Source organism: Camelus ferus, chromosome X (genome assembly GCF_009834535.1).
Source record: "Camelus ferus isolate YT-003-E chromosome X, BCGSAC_Cfer_1.0, whole genome shotgun sequence".
NCBI classification, from domain to species: Eukaryota; Metazoa; Chordata; class Mammalia; order Artiodactyla; family Camelidae; genus Camelus; species Camelus ferus.
In genome coordinates, this window is record NC_045732.1 from 82347462 (window position 1) to 82374022 (window position 26561).

At 36.3% G+C, this 26561-nt stretch overlaps 1 protein-coding gene across 1 annotated transcript in view; it reads left to right on the plus strand.

Annotated features, from left to right (window-relative positions):
* Positions 1 to 25637, plus strand: part of LOC102511285 — an 82895-nt gene extending 57258 nt beyond the window's left edge. Inside the window, exons 4-5 of the mRNA XM_032474713.1 lie at positions 23939 to 24079; positions 24642 to 25637. Of these exons, the coding sequence (XP_032330604.1) occupies positions 23939 to 24079; positions 24642 to 24644 (144 nt within the window). The 3' untranslated portion in view covers positions 24645 to 25637. The remainder of the gene's footprint in view (positions 1 to 23938; positions 24080 to 24641) is intronic.
* The last annotated feature ends 924 nt before the right edge of the window (positions 25638 to 26561 follow it).

Here is a 26561-nt window from a genome sequence, read left to right on the forward strand (position 1 = left end):
TACACACACATACACATATATATGCACATACATTACATTATATATGTAGGAGGTGTTGATGCTTCCTAGGCTGTTCCGTGAGAGTGCAGATGTCTGTACTGAGGATTAGCAGTGACATCAGCATGATGGGGAAGTTGATGTGGCTTATGCTCTTTTTATTTCCCATCACACATTAAACTTCTGCACCACCAAGTAACAGCAGCAGAACAAAGGTACACAATGAATCCAGCAAGGCACAGAGAAGTCCATTACTGTATATTATGGGTTGAATTGCATCCCCCTAAAAAAATATATGTTGGAGATTTAACCCCCAGTAGCTCAGAATGTAAGCCTTATTCGCAGATAGAGTCTTTACAGGGGTAATTAAATGAGTTCAGTAGGGTGGGCCCTAATCCAGTCTGACTGGTGTCCTTATGAAAAGGGGAAATTTGGACACAGAGACACACAGAGAGGGGAAGATGATGTGAAGAGACACTGGGAAAAGACAGGCATCTACAGGCCAAGGAGAGAGGCCTGGAACAGCCCTCAGAAGGAACCAACCCTGCTGACACCTTGATTTTGGACTTCTAGCCTCCAGAACTGGGAGACAATTATCCTGTTGTTTAAGTGACCCAGTCTGTGGGGCTTTGTTACGGCAGCCCTGACAAACTGACACAGCATACATGAAGTCCATTCCCCACCTTGCTCTTCTCCTAATGGCTTGAAAAATACTTACCATTCAGTTCTGTCCATCTGTGTGCGTTTTACCTTTGTCTACATAACCCAGCAAGTCCTAACCCTTCCCTACACCACCTTCTGTTAAGTTACCTTGTACCATTTTCGATTAAGTTAAGGAGTATATTTACTATGATATTCCTTTTTTTTTTTTTCAAGTATTTAGACCTTTATTTCTTTTGGGGGGATTTTAATTTTAATTTTTTTAATTTTATTTTTTATTGAAGTGTATTTGATTTACAGTGTTAGTTTAAGGTGTACAGCAAAGCAACTCAATTATACATACATTTTTTTTAGATTCTTTTCCATTATATGTTATTACAAGAAATTGAACATAGTTCCCTGTGCTGTATAGTAGGTCCCTGTTGTTTGTCTGTTTTATATGTAGTAATTAGTATCTGCTAATCCCAAACTCCTAATTTATCCCTCTTCCAACCTTTCCCTTTTGGTTGCCATAGTTTGTTTTCTATAATATTCTTATATTTGTCCATGATTTACCATATCTTTTCAATGTTCCCAGGACTTTTTGTTGTTACTGGTTTTGTTTGTGGTGGTAATGCAGTTTCATGATTTTTAAGTGGTCTGTCACAACCCTGTTTTTCTCGTAAACCCTTTTATATTCTATGTACGAATTTACAAACTGCAAGGTTTTCCAGGAACATATGTATTGCATTGTATTAATTTTCTACTGCTGCCTAAGAAATTAGCACCAACTTGGTGTCTTAAACATCACAAACGTTTTTTATCTCACAGTTTCTGTGGACTGGGAGTTGGTGGGCATAGCTTAGTTGGGTCCTCAGTTTCAGGGTCTCACAAAGCTACCATCAAAATGTTTGCTGGAACTGAGTTCTCTTCTAGAGTCTTGACTGGGGAAGAATTCACCTCTAGGCTCTTTCAGGTGTCTGTAGAATTCATTTTCTTGAAACTGTATTATTGAGACTTCTTCACCGTGGCCATTTGCTTCAGGCTCACAAGGAGAGTGTCTCATTCCAGTCTGCTAAAGTGGAGTCTTATATAAACAGAGTGTTATATATAACATAATCATAATTGTCACATGGTTGTGACAAGCAAAATCATAGTTTGCCATATACCGTAACCTAATCATGCGAGTGGCATCCATCACCTTTGCCATAATCTATTGGTTAGAAGCAAGTTACAGGTTTGCCCACTCTCAAGGGGAGGTGATTACACAAAGGCATAAATACCAGGAGGTGGGAATCATTAGAGGTCACCTTCAGGCATGGCAGGATTATATTTAATATAGAAGATTCTTGTGCCTTAATAGGTGTTCCACATATACGTCAGTGCATAGTGTTCCATTTATGCATCGAGAACCAGACATTATAGCGAGGCCACCGAACCATGGTGAATAGATGTGCAGGCAAGTCTCAGCTCCCTTTTCTTCCAGGTCTATACACAGTGCTTCAGGATTCAGGCACAGATTCTAGTATCCAGAAGTACACACCCAATATTTGACAGAAATGACTACCTCATGAATCATGTAAAATTATTGCCCCTTCCTATTTTCCTAGGCTTAATTTCTCTTCTCTCCTGACAGAGGTTGGAGCTTCTAATTTCATAATCAGAGGTGGAGAAAGGAAGTCTGACACTTGCTTCTTCCTTCTTACAGTGATTTTTTTCTTTTTGTAACCTGCCTCACCCTGATTTTTTTCCTGGCCTCAATAGTTTGACATTCCAAATATGGGTTAGCCAGTTTGCTCATTGTCTTTAACTTTGTGTCCATTGATTCTTCACGTCCTGAGATGTTTACAATGAAGGACATCCACTTGATGTTTGTAAGAGGAGCATCTTGAAGGAAGTATCTAGGAAAATGGAAATTCATTTCTTCACATTTTAAACAATATGACTTTCTGTAAGTAGCCATTTTCAGAAAAGCCTTACTATTCTTCACAAAAGGATACACCGTGGCTTGTACAAATACAACATGCAGCCTCTCATTTAGTCTTCCTTTTTAATCATCTAGTCTCAAATAGCTTTCCCATATGTCAAATTATTTTTAATGTTCAATGTATTAGTAAAATGGCTCAGTACTAACCGCTCGGGTATTTTCAAATAGGAGAAGTAGGGTTGAATCTCCCAAATTGCATTTACAATGAAAGATGCTTCATGCCAGTGACTCAGATCTTGACAAACGAGGCACGACATTCATTAGTTTAATGTTTTTCCCCCTATTGTGATAGAAATTCATAATGTCAAAGCCTAAGTAATGTGAAATTATTCAGCAGTGTAAGAAAAAAATTCAATAAGCACTGCCTACCAGTTACAGTTCTTAAGCTCATCTGCAGATTTCTTCAGTTGAAAGTGACTTAGGAGATTATAAGAAAAGTGCTGCCTTTTCTTACAATCTTACCTAAAATCATCATCCCTTATTTATTTTTGCTCAGTTTTTTCTCAAAACAGGCAGATTAATACATTGATCTTAGCTTCCATGAGTCTTTAGGATAAAGGATACAAAGAGTCATGAAGAGGCTAAGATAGCTTGATTGTGGTAACCATCTCACAGTATACATGAATATCAAATTATCACATTATAAACCTTAAGTATATACAATTTCTGTCCATCAGTTATACTTTAATAAAGCTACAAAGAAAGAGGCTTAAGATAATACTGCTACTAGATAGCAGTGTCTATAATTGTGTGGTAGATATTATAGAATCAGAGGCTATATTTGAAAAGAATGAAGGCGATGTCAGGAGGTCATCAGTCCAATCTTCGTGGCATTAGGCAGGACTACATCTAAACCCTCTGAAATTGCATGGTGTAATGGAAGGAATGCTAGCCTAGCTCTCAGGAGACTTCTGTTCTAGTTCAGGCTCTGCATCATATATTCTAGATCTCAATCTCTTCATTTACAAAATTAAGTAATTGGACTCCTCTAGTCACTAGGTTGTAACAAAGCACCTTTAAATAAATTTGCCTTATCTGCACAGATGCATTAGGCAGTTCTTTTTATTTGTTTTAATCACTCACATATTTTCTACTTAAGTATCATTTTCCTCCCTCATCGTGAAGTCAAATAGTTGATTACTATTGTGTAAAGTTGCACATCTACTTCCTTGATACATATGTGTATTTGATCCCTCAAATTGTGTTCATCTCTGGCTTAAAGTAATGATACACTGTGGTACAATGTAATAAGGACAGACATTGTCATCAGGTTGACTGGGTTTCAACCCCTGGTTCCATACATTTCTAGGCCCATGACATAGGGTGAATTCTTGACCTTCTGTTATACTGTCTGTCTGTAAAGTGGTCAATTATAATCATTTCCATGCATATACTCACAGTTCCCTTGCTCCTCTCTCATTTCTTATACTCCTTTAGCAAAGCCACTTCTGGTTGAGTACAACTCTCAGGCTGCTCCATGTGTGGATGGTGGAGCTGAGCATGGTTAGAAACAGTACAGCTGTGTCAACTCGTCTCACTTGAAATTCCTAATCTAAACCACAAAATTCCTAAACCTTAAGTGGGTCTTAAATGCCATCTGAAGCCATACTATTTTCCCTGGTTAGTTTTACTTTCCCACTCTCATAGGTGACTATATTTTACCTGTCTTTTCCTTAATCCTCTTCCCTTGCCATAACTCTCAGGAGGTGAGTGTTCAGCTAGGAATGACCGTGTGACTAATTTTGAGCTTTTGGAATGGGAGTGCAGGAAATGTGCAAATTAAAGAAAATGAACTTCCCTGGATTTTTTTCTCTATCCACAAACTAGAACATGGAAATAGCAACCCACTTTGACTATGGAGTGAAAACAACTTCAGGGAATGATAGAGCAAAAAATGTTCTCCAGCTCAGAACAATTGACTGTTACATGAGAGAAAAAACAAACTCTGGTTTTATATAAGCCACTATATATTGGCATTTCTTTGTTACATAGCCTCAACTCTTAATACATATTTTATGACTGAAGTATGAAATATATACAATAAAATGTATAGATTTTAAGTGTCCAATTCTTGTTAAAGTCTACAATCCTATATAATAATATAATCCCCATCCCACCCCCCAAAATATAGGGTATTTCTTTCATCCCAGAAAATTCCCTTGTCTTATCTTTCTGTCAACCCCCATAGGCAACCACTTTCTGATTTCTATCAATATAAATTAATTTGTCTCTTAAAGACATTATATAAATGGGAAAAAACAGTATGTACTGTTTGGTGTCTGGCTTCACTTAGGATAATGTTTTTGAGATTCATCCATGTACTCCATGAACTCACGAGAGTTCACTTTTATTTATTTTCTTTTTCATTGAAATACAGTCAATATAAAATGTTGGATTTGTTTCTAGTTTATAGCATAGTGATTCAATTATATATATATAACTCCTTTTCATATTCTATTTCATTATTGGCTATTATAAGGTATTGAATATAGTTACCTATGCTATACAGTAGTACCTTATTGTTTATATATTTTATATATAATAGTATCTGCAAATCCCAAACTCCCAATTTATCTTTCCTCAGCCCATTCCTCACCTGGTAAACATAAGTTTGTTTTCTGTGTCTCTGGGTCTGTTCCTGTTTTGTAAATAAATTCATTTCTGTCATTTTTTTAGACTCCACATGTAAGTGATATATAGTATTTTTCATTCTCTTTCTGGCTTACTTTACTTAGTATGACAATCTCCAGGTCCATCTATGTTGCAGCAAATAGCATTATTTCATTCTTTTTAAGGCTGAGTAGTATTCCACTGTAAATATATATACCACAACTTCTTTATCCAGTCATCTGTCGATGGACATTTAGGTTGTTTCCATGTCTTGGCTATTGTAAATAGTGCTGCTATGAACATTGGGGTGCATGTATCTTTTTGAATGAGAGTTCCCTCCAGATATATGCCCAGGAGTGGGGTTGCTGGATCACTGAGTAAGTCTATTTTTAGCTTTTTAAGGAATCTCCATACTGTTTTCCATAATGGCTGCACTCCGACCAACTACATCCCCACCAACAGTGTATGAGGTACAAGTGTGTGGTCTATCCTAGAGAATGTTCCATGTGCACTTGAAAAGAATATATATTCTGGTTTTTTGGATGTAAAGTCCTGAAAATATCAATTAAGTCTAACTGTTCTATTGTATCACATAAGATCTCTGTTACCTTATGGTTTTTCTGTCTGGAAGATCTGTCCATTGGCATTAGTGGGGTGTTAAAGTCTCCAACTATTGTCCCATCAATTTCTCCCTTTATGCCTGTTAGTATTTCATTTGGGTATTTAGGTGCTCCTACACTGGGTCCATATATGTTAACTAGTGTAACATCCTCTTCTTGTACTGATCCTTTTATCGTTATATAGTGTCCTTCTTTATCTTTCTTTATGACCTTTGTTTTAAAGTCTATTTTTGTCTGATCTGAGTATTACTACCCCTGTTTTCTTGTCATTTCCATTTGCATGAAATATCTTTTTCAGTCCCGTCACTTTCAATCTATGTGTGTCCTTCACCCTAAAGTGGAACTCTTACAGGCAGCATATTATAGGCTCTTGTTTTATTATCCAATCTGCCACTCTGTGTCTTTTGATTGGAGCATTTAGTCCATTGACATTTATGGTAATTATTGCTAGATGTGTGTTCATTGCCATTTTAAACCTTGTTTTCTAGTTGATTTTGTATTTCTTCTTTGTTCTTTTCTTTTTCTTTTTGTTTTTCCTGTTGTGGTTTGATGGGTTTCTTTTGTATTATGCTTGACTTCTTTTCTTTTTGGTTTTTGTGACTCTATTGTATGTTTCTGTTTTGTGGTTACCCTGTTTTTCAAATATGTTAACCCATTACTGTATCTACTTGTTTTAGACTGGCAATCATATAGGCTCAAATGGATTCTAAAATGGAAAAAAAAACCCTACATTTTCTTGCTCACCTCTCCCACATTTTATGATTCTGATGTCCTCTTTTACATCTTCATGTTTATTCTGAGTATGGGCTTTTTCTTCAATTTTAGTTAGATTTATTTCACCATTGATTTCAAATATTTCAAGGGTAGGGTCAGAACTTCCCCTTCAAAGGAGATCAAAGTATCGGCAAGACTCTAGAGAACTCTTTATGTTTAATCCTGCAGTCACCAGCTTTGACGTCCATGAGAAATCACTCTGATTTACAACTTGGCTGACAATGATTGGATTGCCTTAGAATTCTCTTTGCTCCACAGTCTCACCCCTGGATTTCTGCGTCTTGGGTGATCTCTTTTGTGCTCTTTCCTGAAGCCTTTGAGGGCCACTGCAGTGACCTGGATGAAGGGCCAGCTCTCCTGTCATATCTTCAGGCCTTGGCTTTTCACTAAATGCTCCCTGTGTGCTTCAGGAGGGGATATTTCTCAGCTCTCTTGCCTCTATTCAATCTTTGTTTGGACCACACCAGTAATCTTGTGGAAGGCCCACTGGAAAGAGTTGGCAGGTACATGCATACTTGCTCTGAGGCAGGGGCCCTTAAGAATTCTGTTCTGTAGTTCCAGTCCACATGTAGCCAGTAAATGTTTATTAAAAGTTTTGTTCTTTTTTCCTTGCTCCTATCTAATGGATTTTTTTCTTCCTCTTGCCACTTTGCAGGGGATGGAAGCAGCAGCAGTTTTCTTATCACCTAGAAAGGGCTTGAAATCTACATATTTAGTTCATTGAGACATTCCCAGCTCTTTGATGGGTTTTTAACGTTTATAACTTTGTATATTATCTAGGTTTTCCTCATTGATAGGGTAAGAAGGATTGTTTCTTTTGACTTTCTATATCCTAGCTGGAATTGAACTAACACAATTTCTATTCATTATTGATTAGAAGAGAATACAAACACATTCAAGTTCTGAATATCTTAACCAATACAATAAAATTTTAAAAATAAGAAATGAGTGATAAACATAACAAAGAAGATATAAAATTATCATTTATTACAACTAATATAGCCCCATCTACATAGAAAGTCAATGAGAATAAACGAACAAATGATTATGGCTAGTTGGAAAGAGCAATTAAATGGCATTCAAGGTAGCAGCAAGAAACACAAAGATAAAAAGCTTTCCTATATGCCAGCAACATTATCTCTTCCACAGAAACCTTATCTAACCATCCTATACACTGATAGAGCAAGGTGTTTCTTTCTTCCTGCACTTACAAAATGTCTTACACATTTCAATGACAAATAATATATTTTATTATGATTAATATTTGTGTATGTATTGTATATACATGTAGATCTGTATGTGTGTGTGTATCTTCCCCAAATAGACTTTGAAAGTTTGAGGACAAGGATAGTCCTATTAATATGTGTATCATGAACATTTAGCAGAAATCCTAGCAAGAAAAAGGAGCTCAATAAGTATTGAACAACTGAGTGACTAAAAGACATCAAACTAAAAGATCCTTAAGGTCTCTTTCAAGTATGATAATACTTTTAGAAATCATCTTTTTTGGCATCTAAAAGACTTATGAAATAGTCACTTCCCAAATAATACTGGATATACTTAAGCCTTTTGATATGTTGTGGCTTTTACGGTTACAGTACTTAAAAGTGATATGTGGTAAATCGCTAGGTTAAGTCAGTGTTTCAGAGGAAGTTGGAACAAATGAGTAATGTGATCAAGCTTTGTACATCGAGTGACCCTAAGAACTGACACTTCATTTGGTTGTTTGCTATTTCTTTAATGAACCAGAGCAGTTTTCTTAATTAGCAAGGGCCCATCTGTTTCAAGCACAAATGGCATTTAGCATAACAAGGGCTGAAACAATAAGACAGCTTAATTTTGGAGTGCAAATGTCAATACCAAGTGACATAATTATTCGTTTGTGTTTACCAGATGTGGTTTAGTAGGTCTTCTAGAACAGAGGTCAATCTGGTCGTCTTGTCCTCTAATAATTCATAATATACTGATGATTGCTATTTCTTTGTACAGGAAAAATACTATCAGTTAAAGGACACAATTAGATATTTGTGAAAAACTAAGCTTCTCCTCTGGGTTTACAATTTGAGATGTACAATAAGGCTATTATCATTGAGTCAAATATATTACTTGTAAATAAAGTTTTCATTGTTAAGGGTTTTCATAGGAGAAAGGCTTTTTAAAAAAATGTCTGTAAAATATTTACTACGTAATGCATAGTTTATAGTCCTTTATAAGTTTATAGTTCTTTTAAGCACTTACCAAATTCAGTGAAGACTCCCTTCTATGTTTAGACCTAATTCTGGCCCCTTCAAAATAAGCAATGAGATGAAATTTCAGGAACCAACACCTTCTGTGCCGGCCACCCTTCTCCCCTCCTTGTAGGAGGCACAGAACTATACAGATAATGAGAAAACAGAAAAAAAAAAGGAGGGGGCCAAAACTAGTGTGGATACTATCTGAATGCTGTTTAATTTTATTTAAGGTAGAAGATAAAGGGCAGAAGAAAAATATTTAACTGGTTCATATTTCTAATTTCCTATAATTTCTATCTCATTGCTTATTTTGAAAGGACCCATGACATGATACGTCCTCAGGCAGAAATTATTGGCTATAGTAACAGCCAATCATAATTTGATTGTCTGGTTTGGCTCTTTTCTAACACTATTAAAATAGCAAACAAAAGATTGAGCAAAAATATGTTTCTTATAGAAGCTACAAGAGAATTTCATGTGACATGATTCAGTTATTAATTCAACTAAAATTTACTCAAAATCTACTGAGTCAAGCATTGTGCTAGACAATAATAGTGATAAAAAAAAATACCCCTGCCCTAAGGGAGCTTACATTCTAGTGAGGAGAGACAGACAATAAGCAAAATAAATAAGTAATGATTTAATGAGATTACACATAACATGTTCTGAGTTAACATAAAGTAGGGTAAGGGAAGCGAGAATGACAGCAACACAGCTGCCCTGGGCAGGAGCTAGTCAGCAGAGGAAATGAGTGATGTATATATCTGTCTGGAGATAAAATAACCAGGCAGAATAACCACAGAAATTAAAGGTGATAATATTGAATTCAATTTAACGGGTTTGAGGAATAACAGTGTAGGACAGATAGTTGGGTTCCAGTGAATGAAGGTGAACGTGGGGAAGAATAAAGTTGAAGAGGTAGGCTGGATCATGCAGCTGAAAGGTCAAGTAAGATGACAGCTAAAAAATGACAACTGGATTTAACAACTCAGAATTCACTGGAGACTTTGACGAATGTTTTCTCAGTGCAGTGTTGAGACTTACTTGCTCTGTGTTCAAGAGAGAACAAGAGGTGAAGAAGTGAAGAGAATAAGTATAAACATCTCTTTCAATAAGGTTGGTTATAAAAAAGGAACAGAAACATATTAATTCATCATTTTTATAAAAGGAACAGTAAAATGTAATGGATGCATACTATGTAGCAATGAGAAGCAACGGGCCAGGTAAACACAGCAACATGAACATATTTTTTTTTAACATTTTTTATTGATTTATAATCATTTTACAATGTTGTGTCAAATTCCAGTGTAGAGCACAATTTTTCAGTTATACATGAACATACATATATTCATTGTCACATTTTTTTCTCTGTGAGCTACCATAAGATCTTGTGTATATTTCCCTGTGCTATACAGTATAATCTTGTTTATCTATTCTACATTTTTAAATCCCAGTCTATCCCTTCCCACCCCGGCCCCCTTGGCAACCACAAGTTTGTATTCTATGTCTATGAGTCTGTTTCTGTTTTATATTTATGGGGGGTTTTTTTGGTTTTTTTTTAGATTCCACATATGAGCGATCTTATATGGTATTTTTCTTTCTCTTTCTGGCTTACTTCACTTAGAATGACATTCTCCAGAATATATTAGCAGCTAATACGACTTAATAAGAAAAAAACAAACAACCCAATCCAAAAATGGACAGAAGACCTAAACAAGCAATTCTCCAAGGAAGAAATACAAATGATCAATAGGCACATGAAAAAATGCTCAATATCACTAATTATCAGAGAAATGCAAATCAAAACTACAATGAGGTATCACCTCACACCAGTCAGAATGGCCATCATTCAAAAATCCACAAATGACAAATGCTGGAGAGGCTATGGAGAAAAGGGAACCTCCTACACTGCTGGTAGGAATGCAGTTTGGTGCAGCCACTGTGGAAAACAGTATGGAGATTCCTCAAAAGACTAGGAATAGACTTACCCTATGACCCAGGAATCCCAATCCTGGGCATATATCCAGAAGGAACCCTACTTCAAAATGACACCACACACCAATGTTCATAGCAGCACTATTAACATGGACATATGTTAAAATTGTATGGTTGAGTGAAAGAATTAAAGAAGATAATGGAATCTATACACAATATCATTTACTTGAATTAAAATACTGATGGAGAAGAGAATATTATGTATTTCAGAAGCACACATATATGTTCAAGGACCGATAGCAATCACAGCATGAAGTTAATGAATAAGAGATGGTGCATTTGTTGAGGTGAGTGATGGTGATCACTGCTGTACTGGTAGTAATTATATTTATAGTAGTAGTAGTAGTAGTAAATTCAAAAAAATCAAACAAATATATCCACAATTTAATATAGTTTTCAGAGATAACAGACAAAAGATACAAACAAAGATGTTCAAGAATTACCGTAAATAAATGAGGAAAGTCTAGATTATCAGGTGCAGGTCAGTAATAATAGAGAAGATGAAAGATTATGTTACTTGAAGAAATTGTGAAATAATTTAAAGAGGACAATTGGGAGACAAAGTTTCAGGGGGTGTAAAAAGGGCTAATGATCAATTTCCCAAGGCTCCAACTTCTGGTGTCTTTAGTCTCTTTTGGGCTAATTAACACATGTTTTTCAATTGTCCAGAAACATGTTGAGTGAAAGGCTCAAATACTGGCAAGCCAGCTCAGCTAGAGACCAGTATAAGGCTAAAGAAGTGTATCAGTTTGAGTAATTTATCCCAGCTTGACAACTGACTATTAGATCCAAGTTGTTGAAGCAAAGGGGTCTGGGTGTAATGAATTCAATGCTGAATTAGACTAACTTTTGAGGATGAAAAGTACTAAAGTGGCCAAAAGAGAAAATAACATAAGGCATAATAGTCAAGTTGTTGCGCTGTGAATTGAGGAACATACTAGATACTGGACAATACCGATATTATGAAATGACAATTACAGGGATCCTAAAGCAGAAACTGGCAAAAATAGCAGATAAGGTGATGCACATTTTGCATACTTAAGAGCCTGAAAAGAGCCGACTGCTAATTTTAAGAGGAATGGCCTTACAAATTAGAGGGAATTAAGAAAATTATTTTGAAAAATCAGTTTTAACCAGATAGATTGTATGATACTTAAGGCAGTGAGATTGTAGTCAACTAACCTCAACCCTGCTGGGTGTTTGCAACACCCAGCTTGTATTAAACCAGACTTCCCTCATCCTCTACCTGTGTGCAACTCAATTTTTGAATGGAAATGCAAACCAGTCCATGTGAAAATTCCTCTAGTTTTTTAGACCCAGTTATTTGCACTCTTTGAAATATCTGAGTACAGGATATTTGCTAGCTAGCTAGCCCACACTGATGTGTATCTGCCTCAGTATACTTTGTAGGCTCTGCTTCCTCTATATACCCTTTAAATATCATTGTGACCCATGGTTTTTGCCTCCATTTTCATAACTTCATACATGGCTCTTTGGTGATATCAGCATCTGTGTCTGAAACCACCATATATATTCTGATGCCTCTGTAAGAACTGTGTCAATCCCAGAATTCTCTCCTGAGTTCCAGGCTCTTATTTCCCATTGCTCACTAACCATCTCTTCATAGCTTTCCCATAAGTGCCAGTGCACATGTAAAAGTGAACTCACATAACCTGTAGAATGAGAATGGAGACAGAAGGTTAACAGTGGTTTCCAAGCACAGACCATAGTACGTGAGGCAAGGGGAGCTGCTGATAGAAGCCAGAGTTATAGCGCAGCAGCGGCTGGGTGTCGGGCCTAGGGCAGTGTATCTGAGCTTGCTTCACAAACTTACCTGAAAACACAAGGCCCACGACTGGAGGTCACAGCAGCACCTCAACCATCAGTAATAGGGAGTAAGAGACAATGAAATCAACAGAAGAATATGAGGTGCGTCTCAGAGGAAGCCAGTGTAGACTCAATTATTGTGAACCAGATGCCCCAGTTCCCTCTGATTTTAAGACAGAAACAAACACCTTCCATCCTCTTAGATAAAAGGGGAAGAGAAAGGGTGGATGGAATCCTGAATTGACCCTGCAAAACTGAGTTGCAAATTGGAAGTGACTAAGTTTATTTTGAATTAGCTTGAATGGTTTTACCACTGTTGAGTGCCAATGAAGGCTTTGGTTACAGAAAAATTCACCTTTTGTACAACTGAGGACATGTCTGTGAAATTTAACTGCATTAATTCAAATACAGTCAATAAAGAAAATAGAATTCAGTGTTTTGTATATCTTGCAATCACAGTGAGTGTATTTAACTAAGACTCAAAGGCTGCACAACAAGAAGAAATAAGATGTGCTAGCTTGATAATAGGAAATTTGAACACAGTAAAAATAAACAAAAGCAGTATCCACCATTGATTGAACTGGGACAGGCTGTACTAGTAATGGGAGCATTTGCTCTGAAATTGGGCAGGTGTGCTTGGCTACACAACTCATTGGCTTTCTGATGTGGGCAAGTTATTTAACCTAAGCCTTTCTTTCCTTATTTGAAAATGAGGATAATTATGTCACTGACCTCCTAAGAAAGTTGTGAATATTAAATTAGATATTCCCCACAAAGCACTTAAATTAGGGTCTGTCATATAATAATTCAAAAAACATTAGATATTTAAAAAACTGAACTCACTGTTTCCCCTCTCACAAAGTTCTCTATCTTGGTTAGTGATATAACCATCCATCCAGTGGCCCAAGTCAGAAATCTGGCAGTGATCCTAGATTCCCTTCTTGCTCGTCTCCAACCACAACCCTGACATTTATACCGTATGTCTTGAATCTGCCGCTTCCTCTCCATTCCTACATCCATTACCTTAGTCCAAGGCCCTTATCACATCTGTCCTGCAATACTACAAGAGCCGCTTAATTAGTCTCCCCCAAATCTTTTTTATATTCCATGTTCCCTTTTGAAGGATCTGATAGTAGGCTCTTTTCTATAAGTATTTGAATTTCCTTTCATACTACGCATCTCACCATTAAATATGTGCCATTACATTAATTTTATAGATGATAAAAGAGGTTCAAGAGAGATTAAGTAATTTACCCAAGGTCATACAGTTACTAAGTAGCAATGGAAGTATCTTTAGGACACTGTAGAAAATTAAAAAATTAAAGCAAAGCAGAAATTTTATTTAGAGGAAATGTGATTTAAGAAAACAAATTCCTGCAGAAGAGTTAAAACAATGACAGCATCCATTTGTTTGTGTAAGTTATGGGGTTTCTGTACAAAAATTATCACTCATTTCAATAATCATTCTTTTACATTTTATAGAACAGCTAAGACATAGACAGTTGTCGTAAGGTTGGCAGTAATAACAACCCAGAAACACATGATACAAGTTGCCTTTAATATAAGTAAATGGTGCAATAGATTAACTGATCTAAGATGGATGCATAGAGAGACACAGAGTAGCATTTTCCCAAGTGGAGGTGCAGCTCCTCTGACCTCGTACAAGGCCACACAATTGTCAATGATATTGTATAGTTAGAATTAGTATTCCATCAAGAAGATAAACCTTATCACCCTCCCCCTCATCTTTTCATTGTTGTTTGGGGGAGGTCTCATTCCTCTAATTGTTCTGAGAGGCGTGAAGGAATCCTGACACCAGGCCAGCCCGCTGGCTTGATGCAGCCATGTATAAATCAATTACACTAGGGTATTAACGCAGCTTGCCCTTGAACATCTATATCCATCCACACACCATATAAGCAGGGGGGCCAGTACAAGACACTGGTCTGGATTAAATCAGAGGCCAGTTCCAGGCATCTACCTCAGAACTAGGCTACAGCCCTGCCTCAAGTTTCAGACTCAGATAGTTAAAGTAAAGAGAATAGAAGAACAAGAATATAAAAGACAAAAATTGAATTCATTAGATTTCTATGGAAGTAATGTGTGGCAATTTGATTCTCTATGAAACAAAAATGGATAATATCTAAAGTAAAATTTTAAGATTGTTTAATTGAATTCAACACTTATTGAACACCTACTATTTATAAGAAAGGCTAGACACCTTGGAAGGTTAAAGATAAGAGGGACAGTTTTGCTGCCACCAAGAACTGATTGGCTAATAACAGGGATTAGGGGTAGGGTGAGTATTTTGGTAACTGATAAGAGAAATCCATAGGCCAGTTTGTCTGGAATGTCAACAAGAAGCAATAGTTTATGGGAAATGAAGCTATAGAATGCTTTGTGCTAGAAGAGTTTAGTAAAATTAAATTGGGCTTTTGCACTGCCTGCCTACATATATGAGAACATTAAATGAGATATATAAGAAGCTGGTATTTTCACTTTTAAACTTCAGTGAATTGAAAATAGTAGATAATTCTATGATGACTTCTTGAAAGTCAGGATAGTAAAGAGCACATTTATTTGATAAAGGATAAACTCAGGATATTTATTTACGGTCTTTAAACCACATATTACACTTTATTTCCGAGGGTAAAAGCTACAGAATTGTTCTATTTTGCTGAAGTTTAAAAATCACTTTTAGTTTCCTTAATATCAATCTACACAGGATTCTGTCAGGTCGAAAAGGAGAGGCAATTTCTTGTTTTATACTTATAAGCTGCAGCTCAGCCAGCTGTCAGTCTATCAACATACTGATATGAGGAGAGACTTTGAGAAGACAGCTGCAAGGCTACAGAGCACACACAAGACACCATAGGCCACTAGGGTGAGACAGGGAAATGCAGAAAGAAATTATTGAATTATATTGGCTTCAGAGGAAATTCATTCAGCCAGGTAACTTATAATCAAATAGTGAAAGAAAAAAACGAATGACTGAAAATTTAACTTCATTTTGGATGATTAGCACAGGCGAATTCTCTTTGTTTTGGTAACTTCTTAAAATAAACAAGACATATCACACTATAAACATCAGAAAACTGTCCTTGACATCCAGTCTATTGCCAAATTCAAGGTTAAGTATGTGTTTACCATCCACATCCTGGGCAGGATATTTTGATACGTATGACCTCTGATGCAGTGTCCATGTACTGCGGGAGAAAACAGGTTTACTTACCTGTCAAGTCTTTGGTTTTCTTAACTGTCACTGAGTTTATTGTTCACTTTCTGGTCCAAATGACAAAGTAATTTGATTCACAGTCATAGCATTGAAAATCCCAATTGGTTTATGTTTCTAGCTGTGCCAGAGGCAGAAACTACACATAATATATGACTAAATCTAGAAAATATCAGGAAGTCAGGAAATAAATCAGATGTGAATTACCGAGCATCATATGATTATAGATGGGAAAATTCTGGTATTTTCTCAATTGGTTTAAATATCTATTATTAAATTTCATTTTTAGAATCTTTATTGTACATATTTTGGGGTATTCTATGCTTTTATAATTAGATTGTATCTGTTAAAAAACCTTTAGTGAAAGTATTATATCTACCAATTTGGGTTTCAAGGAAATAAGGTAGATGGATTTATGTGAATGAATAAAAAAGAATACAGAGCGGGAAGGGTATAGCTCAGTGGTAGAGCGTATGCTTAGCATGCAGGAGGTCCTGGGTTCAATCCACCATATCTCCTCTAAAAACAAAGAAATAAATAAACCTAATTACCTCCCTCCCCGCCCCCCCCAAAAAACTAAATAAATAAATCACTCTTCAAAAAAATTATTTAAAAAAAAGAGAATACAGACTTCTGTTTCCAGCAACATGGCAGACTAGATATCCCACACACCCTCCTGCTAAGCAGAAATCCAAATCAAAACTCACCAAGAAATGCTGGATAAAATAAAACAATATCATTTTAAATGAACATCTGAACTCACAATAGAATTAGGGAAATCCTCAGGGAATAAAACGAAGAGTGAGAGAACCGAAATCCACAGCAGCAAGTTGTTTGGGGGAATTTTTTGTCTCGTTAAGGATGGGGCTTGTGCTTCAGGTCATATGATTACAGACCTTGAACTCATACAAAGTGGGGATTTATATTTGAAAGGCCTTTTAAAAGTTCTTGGTTAACCCATGATTTAGTTGGTAGTATATATTTTATTGTCCAAATATGGGTGATCATATTTTTTTCTTATTAACTTCTAATGTAATTGAAGTGAGATCTGAGATCATGGTTTGTATAACACCCAATCTTTAAAATTTGTTTAGGCTTTCTTTATGGTATGGCCTAGTTAGTTAATGTTCAATGTTTTACGTTCCATGTGTGTTTGAGAAAATGTGGGTTTTCCAGTTGTTGGAAGACTGTCATCTGTTATCTATCATCGTCTACGGCCATACTATCCTGAACGTGCCCGATTGCATCTGTTATCTATCATCTATATTCATCCATCCACCTACCTACCTACACACATCCACACATACATCCTCTTTTCCATTATACAGTATCCTAACATCCAGTATATAACACCTGAATATCCATTAGGTGAAGCTTAATTGTATCATTCATATATTTTATATTCATTTAAATTTTTACTTTTCTGATTCACCTATCCATTGAGAGTTGTGTTGAAATCTTCAAAATGAAGATGTTTCCATCAATTTATTTTTGTCATTCTACAAATATTTCTTCATAAATGTTAAGACTATTTTAATAGGTGCATACATATTTAATATTGTTAGATCTTCTTGAAAGTAAACATTTATCTTCATATGTAGTAAACTTTACCATCCCTAATAATGCTTTATGTGTATGTTAATGTCTATTTTATCTCATATTAATACAACTACACTGGCTTTCCTCAAATTTATAGTTGCCTCATGTCTTTTTTCATCATTTTACTTTCAACCTTTGCATGTACTTAATGTCATTCTAGTAAACTGAATATATTTGCATTTTTCCTAATTAGTCAATCTTTTTCTTTTAATTGGCCAATTTATTCCATTTGCATTTATTCTAATTATTGATAGACTTATTTATAATAATACTAATTTATTATTTCCATTTGTCCCATAATTTTTGTTTCATCTTTGTCTTTTGTTACCTTATTTTAAAAATGCTACCTATCTTGCCCCTTTAACAAGACAAGAACTTCAGTATGATCACACATTGGTCTCCCGTACTCCCAACTTCCATCATGAAAATATCTAAAACTTTAATTCTGAGTTACTATGAATATATTTTCTCTTCTTTTCAACTTGGTCTTAGATTTCTAAAAGACATCAGTGAATCTTGCCAAGATATATGATCACCGTAATTTTATTTCTTTCCCTTTATTGTCTCTTATTTAAGCACTTCACTCAAAACTGTTTGCAGTGTGAGGCTTTGTGTGACAAAATTCTGGCGGCCATCTATACTTAAAGTTATTTTTTTTTTCAATTGAAGTATAGTCAGTTCACAATGTGTCAATTTCTGGTGTACAGCATAATGTTTCAGTCTAAAGTTATTTTTATAATGATTTTACTTTTGAAAGACAGTTTGGCTGGATATAAATAAGTTATTTTCCTTCTGTATTTCAAAAAGTATACTCCATTGTTATCGTAAGTCCAGCTTTACTGTTGAAAAATCTAATGGCAATTTGATTTTTGCTTCTTTATATGTGATCTTCTCTTCCTTAAAGATTTTATTTACTTTTCTATCTTCTGTTGATATTTTCCCCAGTAAATATGTCTAGGTTTGGCTTTTCCTTATTCTTCCATGTTGGCCCCCTAAGGGATCTTTCATCTGATTTCTTTTATTTCTTTTACTTTGGGGGAAATTTATCTGTTATTGCTTCAGATCTTTCTTTTTTTTCCCCTCACTTCCTGATATGCTGCCTACTTCTATCCTCCAAGTTTCTTAGCTTTTCTTAGGGTTCCGATTTCTTTTTTCTTTTCTTCTTTCTATGAGATTTCTTAATCTGATCTACAAATTTCCTGATTTCTTCCTCAGTTACATCCATTCTGCTATTTATCTCATATATTGCATAGTTTATTTCCATTATTATATTTTTGCTACCTAATATTTTCTTCATCTTGCATTCTTGTTTCATATGGCTTATATACTTTATCTCTTTTAATAGGCTTTATTAGGCTAATTATATATTATTAGCCTGCCTGTTCTCATACTTCTGCTTTTGTGGAATCCATATCTAGAATGCTAGATACATTTTTAAGTTTATGCTTATCAAATACATTGTGATATTTGCCTCTTTGCTCCTTTCCCCCTTGGAGTATTGGTTCTGCTGTTAAGTAATGTTATATCCTTTTGAAACACTGCTTGGAACCCAGCTGCCAAGCTGGGAGGGAGCCCAGGCAACCATTTGGGAAGAAAGCAAGGCCCCTGGCCAACACGCCCAACTATGTTTTCAGACATCTGACAGTTAAATGAATGAAGCCACTTTGGACACTTTGCCCCAGTGCCCCAGCTGACAGTACCACATTAAGTAGAAGAGCCACCTAGCCAACTCATAGAATAAAGAGAAGTAAGAATTTGTTGTTTTTAAACCATTAAATTTGGGGGGGGGGGGTTGTTACACAACAACAGATAACCAAAATACATGGTCTTTCCAAGTGGCCTTTCACAGCATGATAGTTGGATTCCCAAAAGGAATGTTCCAGGAGGACAAACTCTAACTGCTAGTGCTTATCAAGCTCCATCTTATACCATGATTGCTAATGTTCCATTTTCCATAGCTTATCATATAGCCAAGCCAAGAGTAAGTATGGTAGAGATACTATGGAAGGGACTGAATAAAGGGAACTGTGGCTCACTAGGAGCCACCAAAGTAACAATCTACCATGATATATTTAAAAAATACAGACCTCATTATCTGGCCACAATGAATTGTGTTAGAAACCAATAGGAAAAGTATAAATTTTTTAAATATGTAGATTTAGAATTTTAAAAGACCATATCTAAAAAACTCACAAAACAAAGACTATATAAAAATGGAAACTAGGAAACATTTAGAACTGAACGATAATGAAAATAACCATTTCAAGACTCATGGGATTCAGCTGTCTTATTTAAAGTGAAATTGTATAGCATTTAATTCTATATTTAAAAGGAGGAAAGAATGAAAATTAATGATCTATGCATCTAACTTGAGAAGTTAGAAAAGGGACGGGAGAAATTGCTGTTTAAACACTGCAAACAACTTAAAATTGCATTGACTTACAGGTTCTGAAAGAGCTTTCACATACATTATCTCATTTTATTCACTCATAATGATTTATTTACAATCTTTTGGTCATGAAAACCCAATGGATGGTTAGAGCATGTATTATTGAAGCTAGTTTTAGAGATAATGGTATTCAGGTTCAGAGATTTTAGTGACTTATTGAATAACACATGGCTTCTAAGTCACAAAGTAGTGATTCAAAACAAGGTTTATGAATCTGAGTCTAGCGATCATTTCACTATATTATAATGAAAGCTTGTATTAGAAGAGACTGTATCACAAGAACAAATATGATGACCACAATTGAATAGCTATTGGGTCTTCTTTTCATCCCACAGAACTGTCTACCCCAGCCTCTAATTCACATGATTAGAGGTGGCTGCAAGCAACTTTGTTTCTGCCTTGTGGCGTTGTATATGCGCCAGTCTGAAATAACTGACTTACCAAAGTTAATCTGTTGGTGAACCACTCTAAGGCCCAAAAGAATATCTTCCCGAGGAATTTGGGATTAGAACAATGAGACATGATTTAGACTCTCTTAGATTTTCTGAAACTATGTATAATCACAGGAAATGTAGGTTATGTACCACTGACCATGTGAATGCAGCGTATAAGATTCAGCATATGTAACTACTGTGGCTTAAGCTTAAGAGAGTTCTAGGAAACTGCCATGTATCAGAGCATGTAAGCTACACTCGTGATCTTCAGTAAGAAACAAGAAGCATTATTCAGTGCTAAAATAAATGTGCTATTAAGCCATGAAAAGACATGGAAGAACCTTAGCTTACTGCAAAGTAAAAGAAGCCAGTCTGAGAAGCTACATACTGTGTGACTCCAACAGTGTAACATTCTGGAAAAGGCAAAACTATGGAGACTAAAAAGGTCAGTGATTGCCGAGGGTTGGCATCTGGGGAAGGGATGAATAGGTAGGGCAGCAATAATATTCTATATGAGACTATAAATATGGATAAATATCATCATACATTATCCAGATCCACAGACTATACAACAGGAAAAGTGAACCCTAAGGTAAGCTATGGACTTTGAGTAATTGTGATATGTCAGTGTGGGTTCATCACTTGTAACAAATGTCCCATTCTGGTGGCAGATGCTAATAATAGGAGAGACTGTGCATGTGGGGAGGGCAAGGGTTATATGGGAAATGTCTTTATCTTCCTCTCAATGTTGCAGTGAACCTAAAACTGCTGTAAAAAAAAAAAAGTCTTAAAAAAAACTGCAAGAGAGGGAAGCATGCTGGATATCTTAAGTTTGCCCCTTTAGAACCACCCTTCACTACCAGGCTCTGTGCCATGGTGGACTGAGTCATATGGACTGCATCAGGGATTGGCCTTGACCTTTGGTGTCTGTTTGGGATCTGACAATGAGAGGAACTAAATGGGCAGAAGAAGAAAATTGAGCTCAGAGTTTTATTCCCATACTTCCAACTCTGTAGCTTCACCATAGTTGAGTCATTCTGTGGAGGCCCACAGCTCCTGCCAGGCAGCCCTGCCCATACGTCTACCAGTAGCGGGTACGTCTGGTTTCAGTAGCAGGTCCCTCCCTCTGTATTTTTAGGTCTGTTATTGTTAGTCCTGCGATACCAACCTTTCCATCATTGGTTTTTCTGAACATTCCTGTATTAATAGTCCCTTTACTAATTTATTTTCAAATTCCTCAGTTTGGGTGTGCCATCAATTTCCTGCCAGGGTGCTGAAAGATTTTTTAAAACGTTAAATAATAAGTGCAGAAATCCATGGTTGTTCACCTGAAAGTCTACAATGAATGACGGGGGAAGCTCTGTTAAGGAAGCCCTTTCTGACTTTAGCCAGTGTTCTTGAGACCGCTGAAATTTCTGTAATCATGAACTTTGCTGAGCTGAAGCAGTCAAACTCTCTGCTGTAGCCAATTTCTAAAACTAAATTGAAAGTGCTGACTAGATAAACATGCACTATATTGCTTTACTGGTTTGAATGGGGTTATCTGGGAGAAGCCGGAGGAACTGGAGAACCCAGAAACTTAGGGCCTGTCCAATGCGCCTCCTGTACTACCTCTACTAAATACAAATACGTGGCTATGGGTATGACAGCAGCAGCATGGAAGACGGTGTAACGTTCTAAGGAAGATCAGAGATGTCTCCCAACCCAATACCCCAACCTCGTAGTTTCCTTATTCAAACTGTGAGGCCAAGGCCATTAAGCAGGGAGCAAAATAAAAAGCTTTATCAAGGAGAAAAACAGAAGCCCTAGAGTATTAGCAGATCTTTGTTTTTTCCATTTGCTCATTCAGGGATTCAAACAATAGGACCTAATGGTGCTTTTGGTATTAGTTGCTATCAAATAGAATTCTCCAGAATGAATTGTCAAGCACTCAGCTAAAACTTACTTGACCCATAATTCCGGAAGAAAAAATCTGGCAGTGACTTGCTGGCCAGTCGCTAAGCCTCTCAGTCAATCCTAAATCCCTGGGGCCAGCACCAAAAAGCAATGGCCATCTAAGTTAGTAGAAACTTCTACCCTGCTCTAGCCATGGGAAAACTTACTAATTTGTCAGTGGGATTGAGGGACACTGTAGCAAGAAATCATCTGAATACGCAGAAGCACAGATGGCCAGATTGACCATATTAAAAAACTAATTTCTTATCTAGAAGATGCTCATGAGAGCCACTGATCCAATCAAACTCTCCGACCCTGTCTAGCATAATAAAATCACTTTTTGGACCAGTGAATAATGAATGTTGTGTCTTCTCCACACTCTTTGAAAAAAGTTTTCCATAAATACTGGTGATTATGACAAAAGCACTTATACATGAATTTACTACTGAATATATGCATAGGATTATAGTTTTAGTGCACTCAGAATTTTCTTCACATTATGAAAATTCAGACATACAAAAATATGAAAAGTATAATGAACACCTGTGTTCCCATGACCAAGGTAAAGAATAAAGCATTACAAAAAAAGAAAAAAAAGTTGAACTCATAGTAACATAGTAGAATGCTGGTTGCTAGAGCCTCGGGGTAGGGGAAAAGAGGAGTTACTGATCAAACCTTCAGCTATAAGATGAGTAAGTTCCAGAAACCTAAATTCCAGCATGGTAACTGTAGTTAATAATAATAATAATAATAATAATAATAATAATAATAATAATATATTATATACCAGGAATCTGCTAAAAGAGTAGATCTCAAGTGTTCTCAACATACACACACACACACACACACAAAATGCTAACTATGAGAGGTGATGGAGAAGTTAGTTCGATTGTTTTAATTAGTTAACAATGTATACATATATCAAAATATCATATTGTATACCTTAAATATAAGCAATTTTTATTTGTCAAAAATAAATAAAAATTAAAAATAATGAAACATTACAAAATCAATTAAATTCACCCAGACTCCTTCAAATTACAGTCCTGCCTTCTCTCATCCTTCCACTTTCCCAGTGCTGACCACTCTCCTGAATTTATCTCTCATATACATGTCTTCATTAGTTCACTAATATGTAAGATTCCTAAATAATACATATATATGTGCAACTAACATGTAAAATGTAACCTTATGCAACTTGTTTTTCACTAAACAGTGTTTTTAAGATGTATGTGTGCTGATACTGCTCTAATTCATTTAATTCTACGGATGAAAACATTCCATTGTATGAATGTATTATAACTCATTATTATAATTACTTGCTTTCTCGTTAGACTCTAAGGTTCATGAGAGTATGGTGTGTATCATTTATATTCATCACTAAACCCCAAATTCATAGCACAGGTCCCAGTAAATACTAGGTACTCAATAAACACTTGATAACTGAAAGATTGCTTCCACAAACATAGAGTCTGCTCCTTTAGCTCATCTTCCCTGGAGGCACAGTTATGTGGTGGCTGAGTTTTAGCCAATGGAATGGGAGCCAAAATGAGTTGGCACCATTAAAAAGTCACTAGCCATTCCTCTTTGCTGTTTTGCCCTTCTCTAGGTGGGTGGAATGGAGATGACACCGGGGGAAACCTTGAAAGCCAGAAATTCAATATGGCAGAACCCCCATTATCCAGAGACTCCAGATGACCACGTGGAAGAGGGTAGCCCAATGAGCTCTTCACCCATACTGTACTTTTACGTGAGTAAGAGATATACTTGTGTTGTGTTTGAGCCATTATAGATGCAGATCATTTGTTACAGCCATCAGTCTGTCCTCACTAATATTCTATATGAATTTACCTCTGAGCTCTGACTGAGCTGTATCTCAGTTTCTTATGTATAACATTTTCATTGTTGTTCTTTCCTGAGATTCCAGCCTTTTGGTTGTGATTTGCTCTGTGACTCAAGTTGTTTAGTAGAGTATTAAAGTTTTTATTGCATTTAAATATTCAGGGGGATAATTAATATTACTTTTAGTTTCATAATCTATAAGTATTGTTATTCAGATATAATGATCAGAAAATGTTGTCTGCCCTGCTTCTATTTGGAATGTATTGATTTTTATTTATGGTCAGTGTCGTGAATGTTTTATGTGTATTGGAATACAGTGTCGGGTTTCAGTTTTCAGATTACAGAGTACAACATACATCAACTAGCTCTACTTTATAGTATGTATTTCAGTCTCTTACCCTTATTATGAAAGATAGTATTTTCCAAAAATGGCCACGACAATAACTCCCATCCTCTGTGCTCTTCTGCAGTGAGACTTCCCATCAAAAGGAGAAGCCTGTTTCTCCACCCTCTTAAATCTGGGCAAGCCCGCTACTGTTTTGACCAATAAAATTGTGCAGAAGTGGCGCTATGCCAGTCCCAGGCATAGTACATCATGGACCTGGCAGCTTCCAGCTCCTGCCTCTTAGAAGCCAAACACCAGTAAGACGTGTGACTAACCTCAGAATGACATGCTGTGAGCAAGCCCTAAACCATGTGGAGAGACTGACAGCTCCCAGCTTTTCTAGTCCCCGCAGCCCAGGAACTAGACATGCAAGTGAAGAAGCCTTCAGTTGATTCCATCCATGCTGTTTGATGGCAACCTAGTGAGAACCATTCACCTGAGCTCAGCCAACACTAAGAACTGTCGGAAATAATACCTTATTTTTCCACCTCTAAGTAATGGGGTGTTTTGCCATGCAGCAAGAGATAAATACTTTTTTTTTTTTTGGTTTGTTTGCATGGCATTTCAAGGGCAAAAGAGGCAAATGAAAGGATACCTTTATGACCTCTATTTGTTGCATGCCCTGTTTTAAGTGGCCACTCCACAGAAATAGGATGGACCCTCTCACCCAAAATGTGGTACAAATATCAAGACTGATGACAGCACATATACACTAAAAGGGTTTGAAATAACTTATCATTTATATAACAAGGCTTTCCAGGGAGAGCTGGGGGGTTCCCAAGGAGGAATGCAAATGGCTTCACAGGGCAGGGAAAGGAGATTGGCTTGAGGTTGCCGTCGTGGTTAGGGAATGGGGCTGGAGTGAGGGTTCTCCCGGTGTGGGCCAGGGCTTGCATGGTTTGAACTATCCACCAGCACCGAAGGAGGTAGCACCCAGACTTCCTTACCACCTTGCCCAGATGTAGAGCAGATGGGCAAGGAGGAGTACTGGTGCTTGAAAGCTGTCAGCAGTTGAACAGCAGTAATGGAGTCAGACTCTTTATTGCACTGTAAGTTTTGATGCTATAGTATTTGGTACATAAAATTCATAACCTAAAATCAACGTGGTTAATTGTTCACTTTCTCATTATGAAGTACCCTTCATTGTGTTGTTTAGTACTTTTGTCTCTGAATTCAATGTCTGATATCAGTATCACAACCTATGTCTTTTTTATTTTTTATTCAGTCAAAATTTATATAGAAACACATCTATCTTAAGTGTAGATGTGATGAATTTTAATAAATATGTATGCCCGTATAGCTACCACCACATAGAGCATTTCTGTTACCCCAGAATCTTTCCTTTTACCCCTTCTAGTCAATTCCCATCCCTGTTGTCAGTCACTGTTCTCTCTTTCCTCCCCATAGGTTACTGTTAACTGTTCTTGAATGTCACATACATGGAATCTTACAGTCTGTACTCTTTGTGTCTGTAATCCTTCACACAGCACAATTTTTTAAACATTTTACTAAGAACCATTTCAAACATACTAAAAAGTTTCAAGAGTGTGAATGTGAAAACCCATAGACCCACCTACTAGTCTACCATTAACCTTTTATTATACTTGCTTTCTCACATGTCTATCTATTCATGAATACATCTTAAAGTTTTACACATATCAAAATAAGTTGCATATATTCATATAATGTTTCCTAAAGACCTCAGCATGCATATCTTCAATTATAGCTGAAAATGCTCTTACAGTTCCTTTTTTTCTTTAGTGGTAAATTTTACATATAATAAAATGCACAAATATTAGTACTATTGGTTGAATTTTAACAAATACATGCATCTGTGTAGCCTAAACTTTCAAGGTATAGAATATTAACATCATTCCAAAGTTTCCTCACATCCGTTTTTAGTTAAGCCTCATCTTTAAATTTCTAAGTAGTGTGTTAGCTATATCCAACAAAATTTTGATGAACTTTATTTTAGAATAGCTTTAGATTTACAGAATCATTTAAC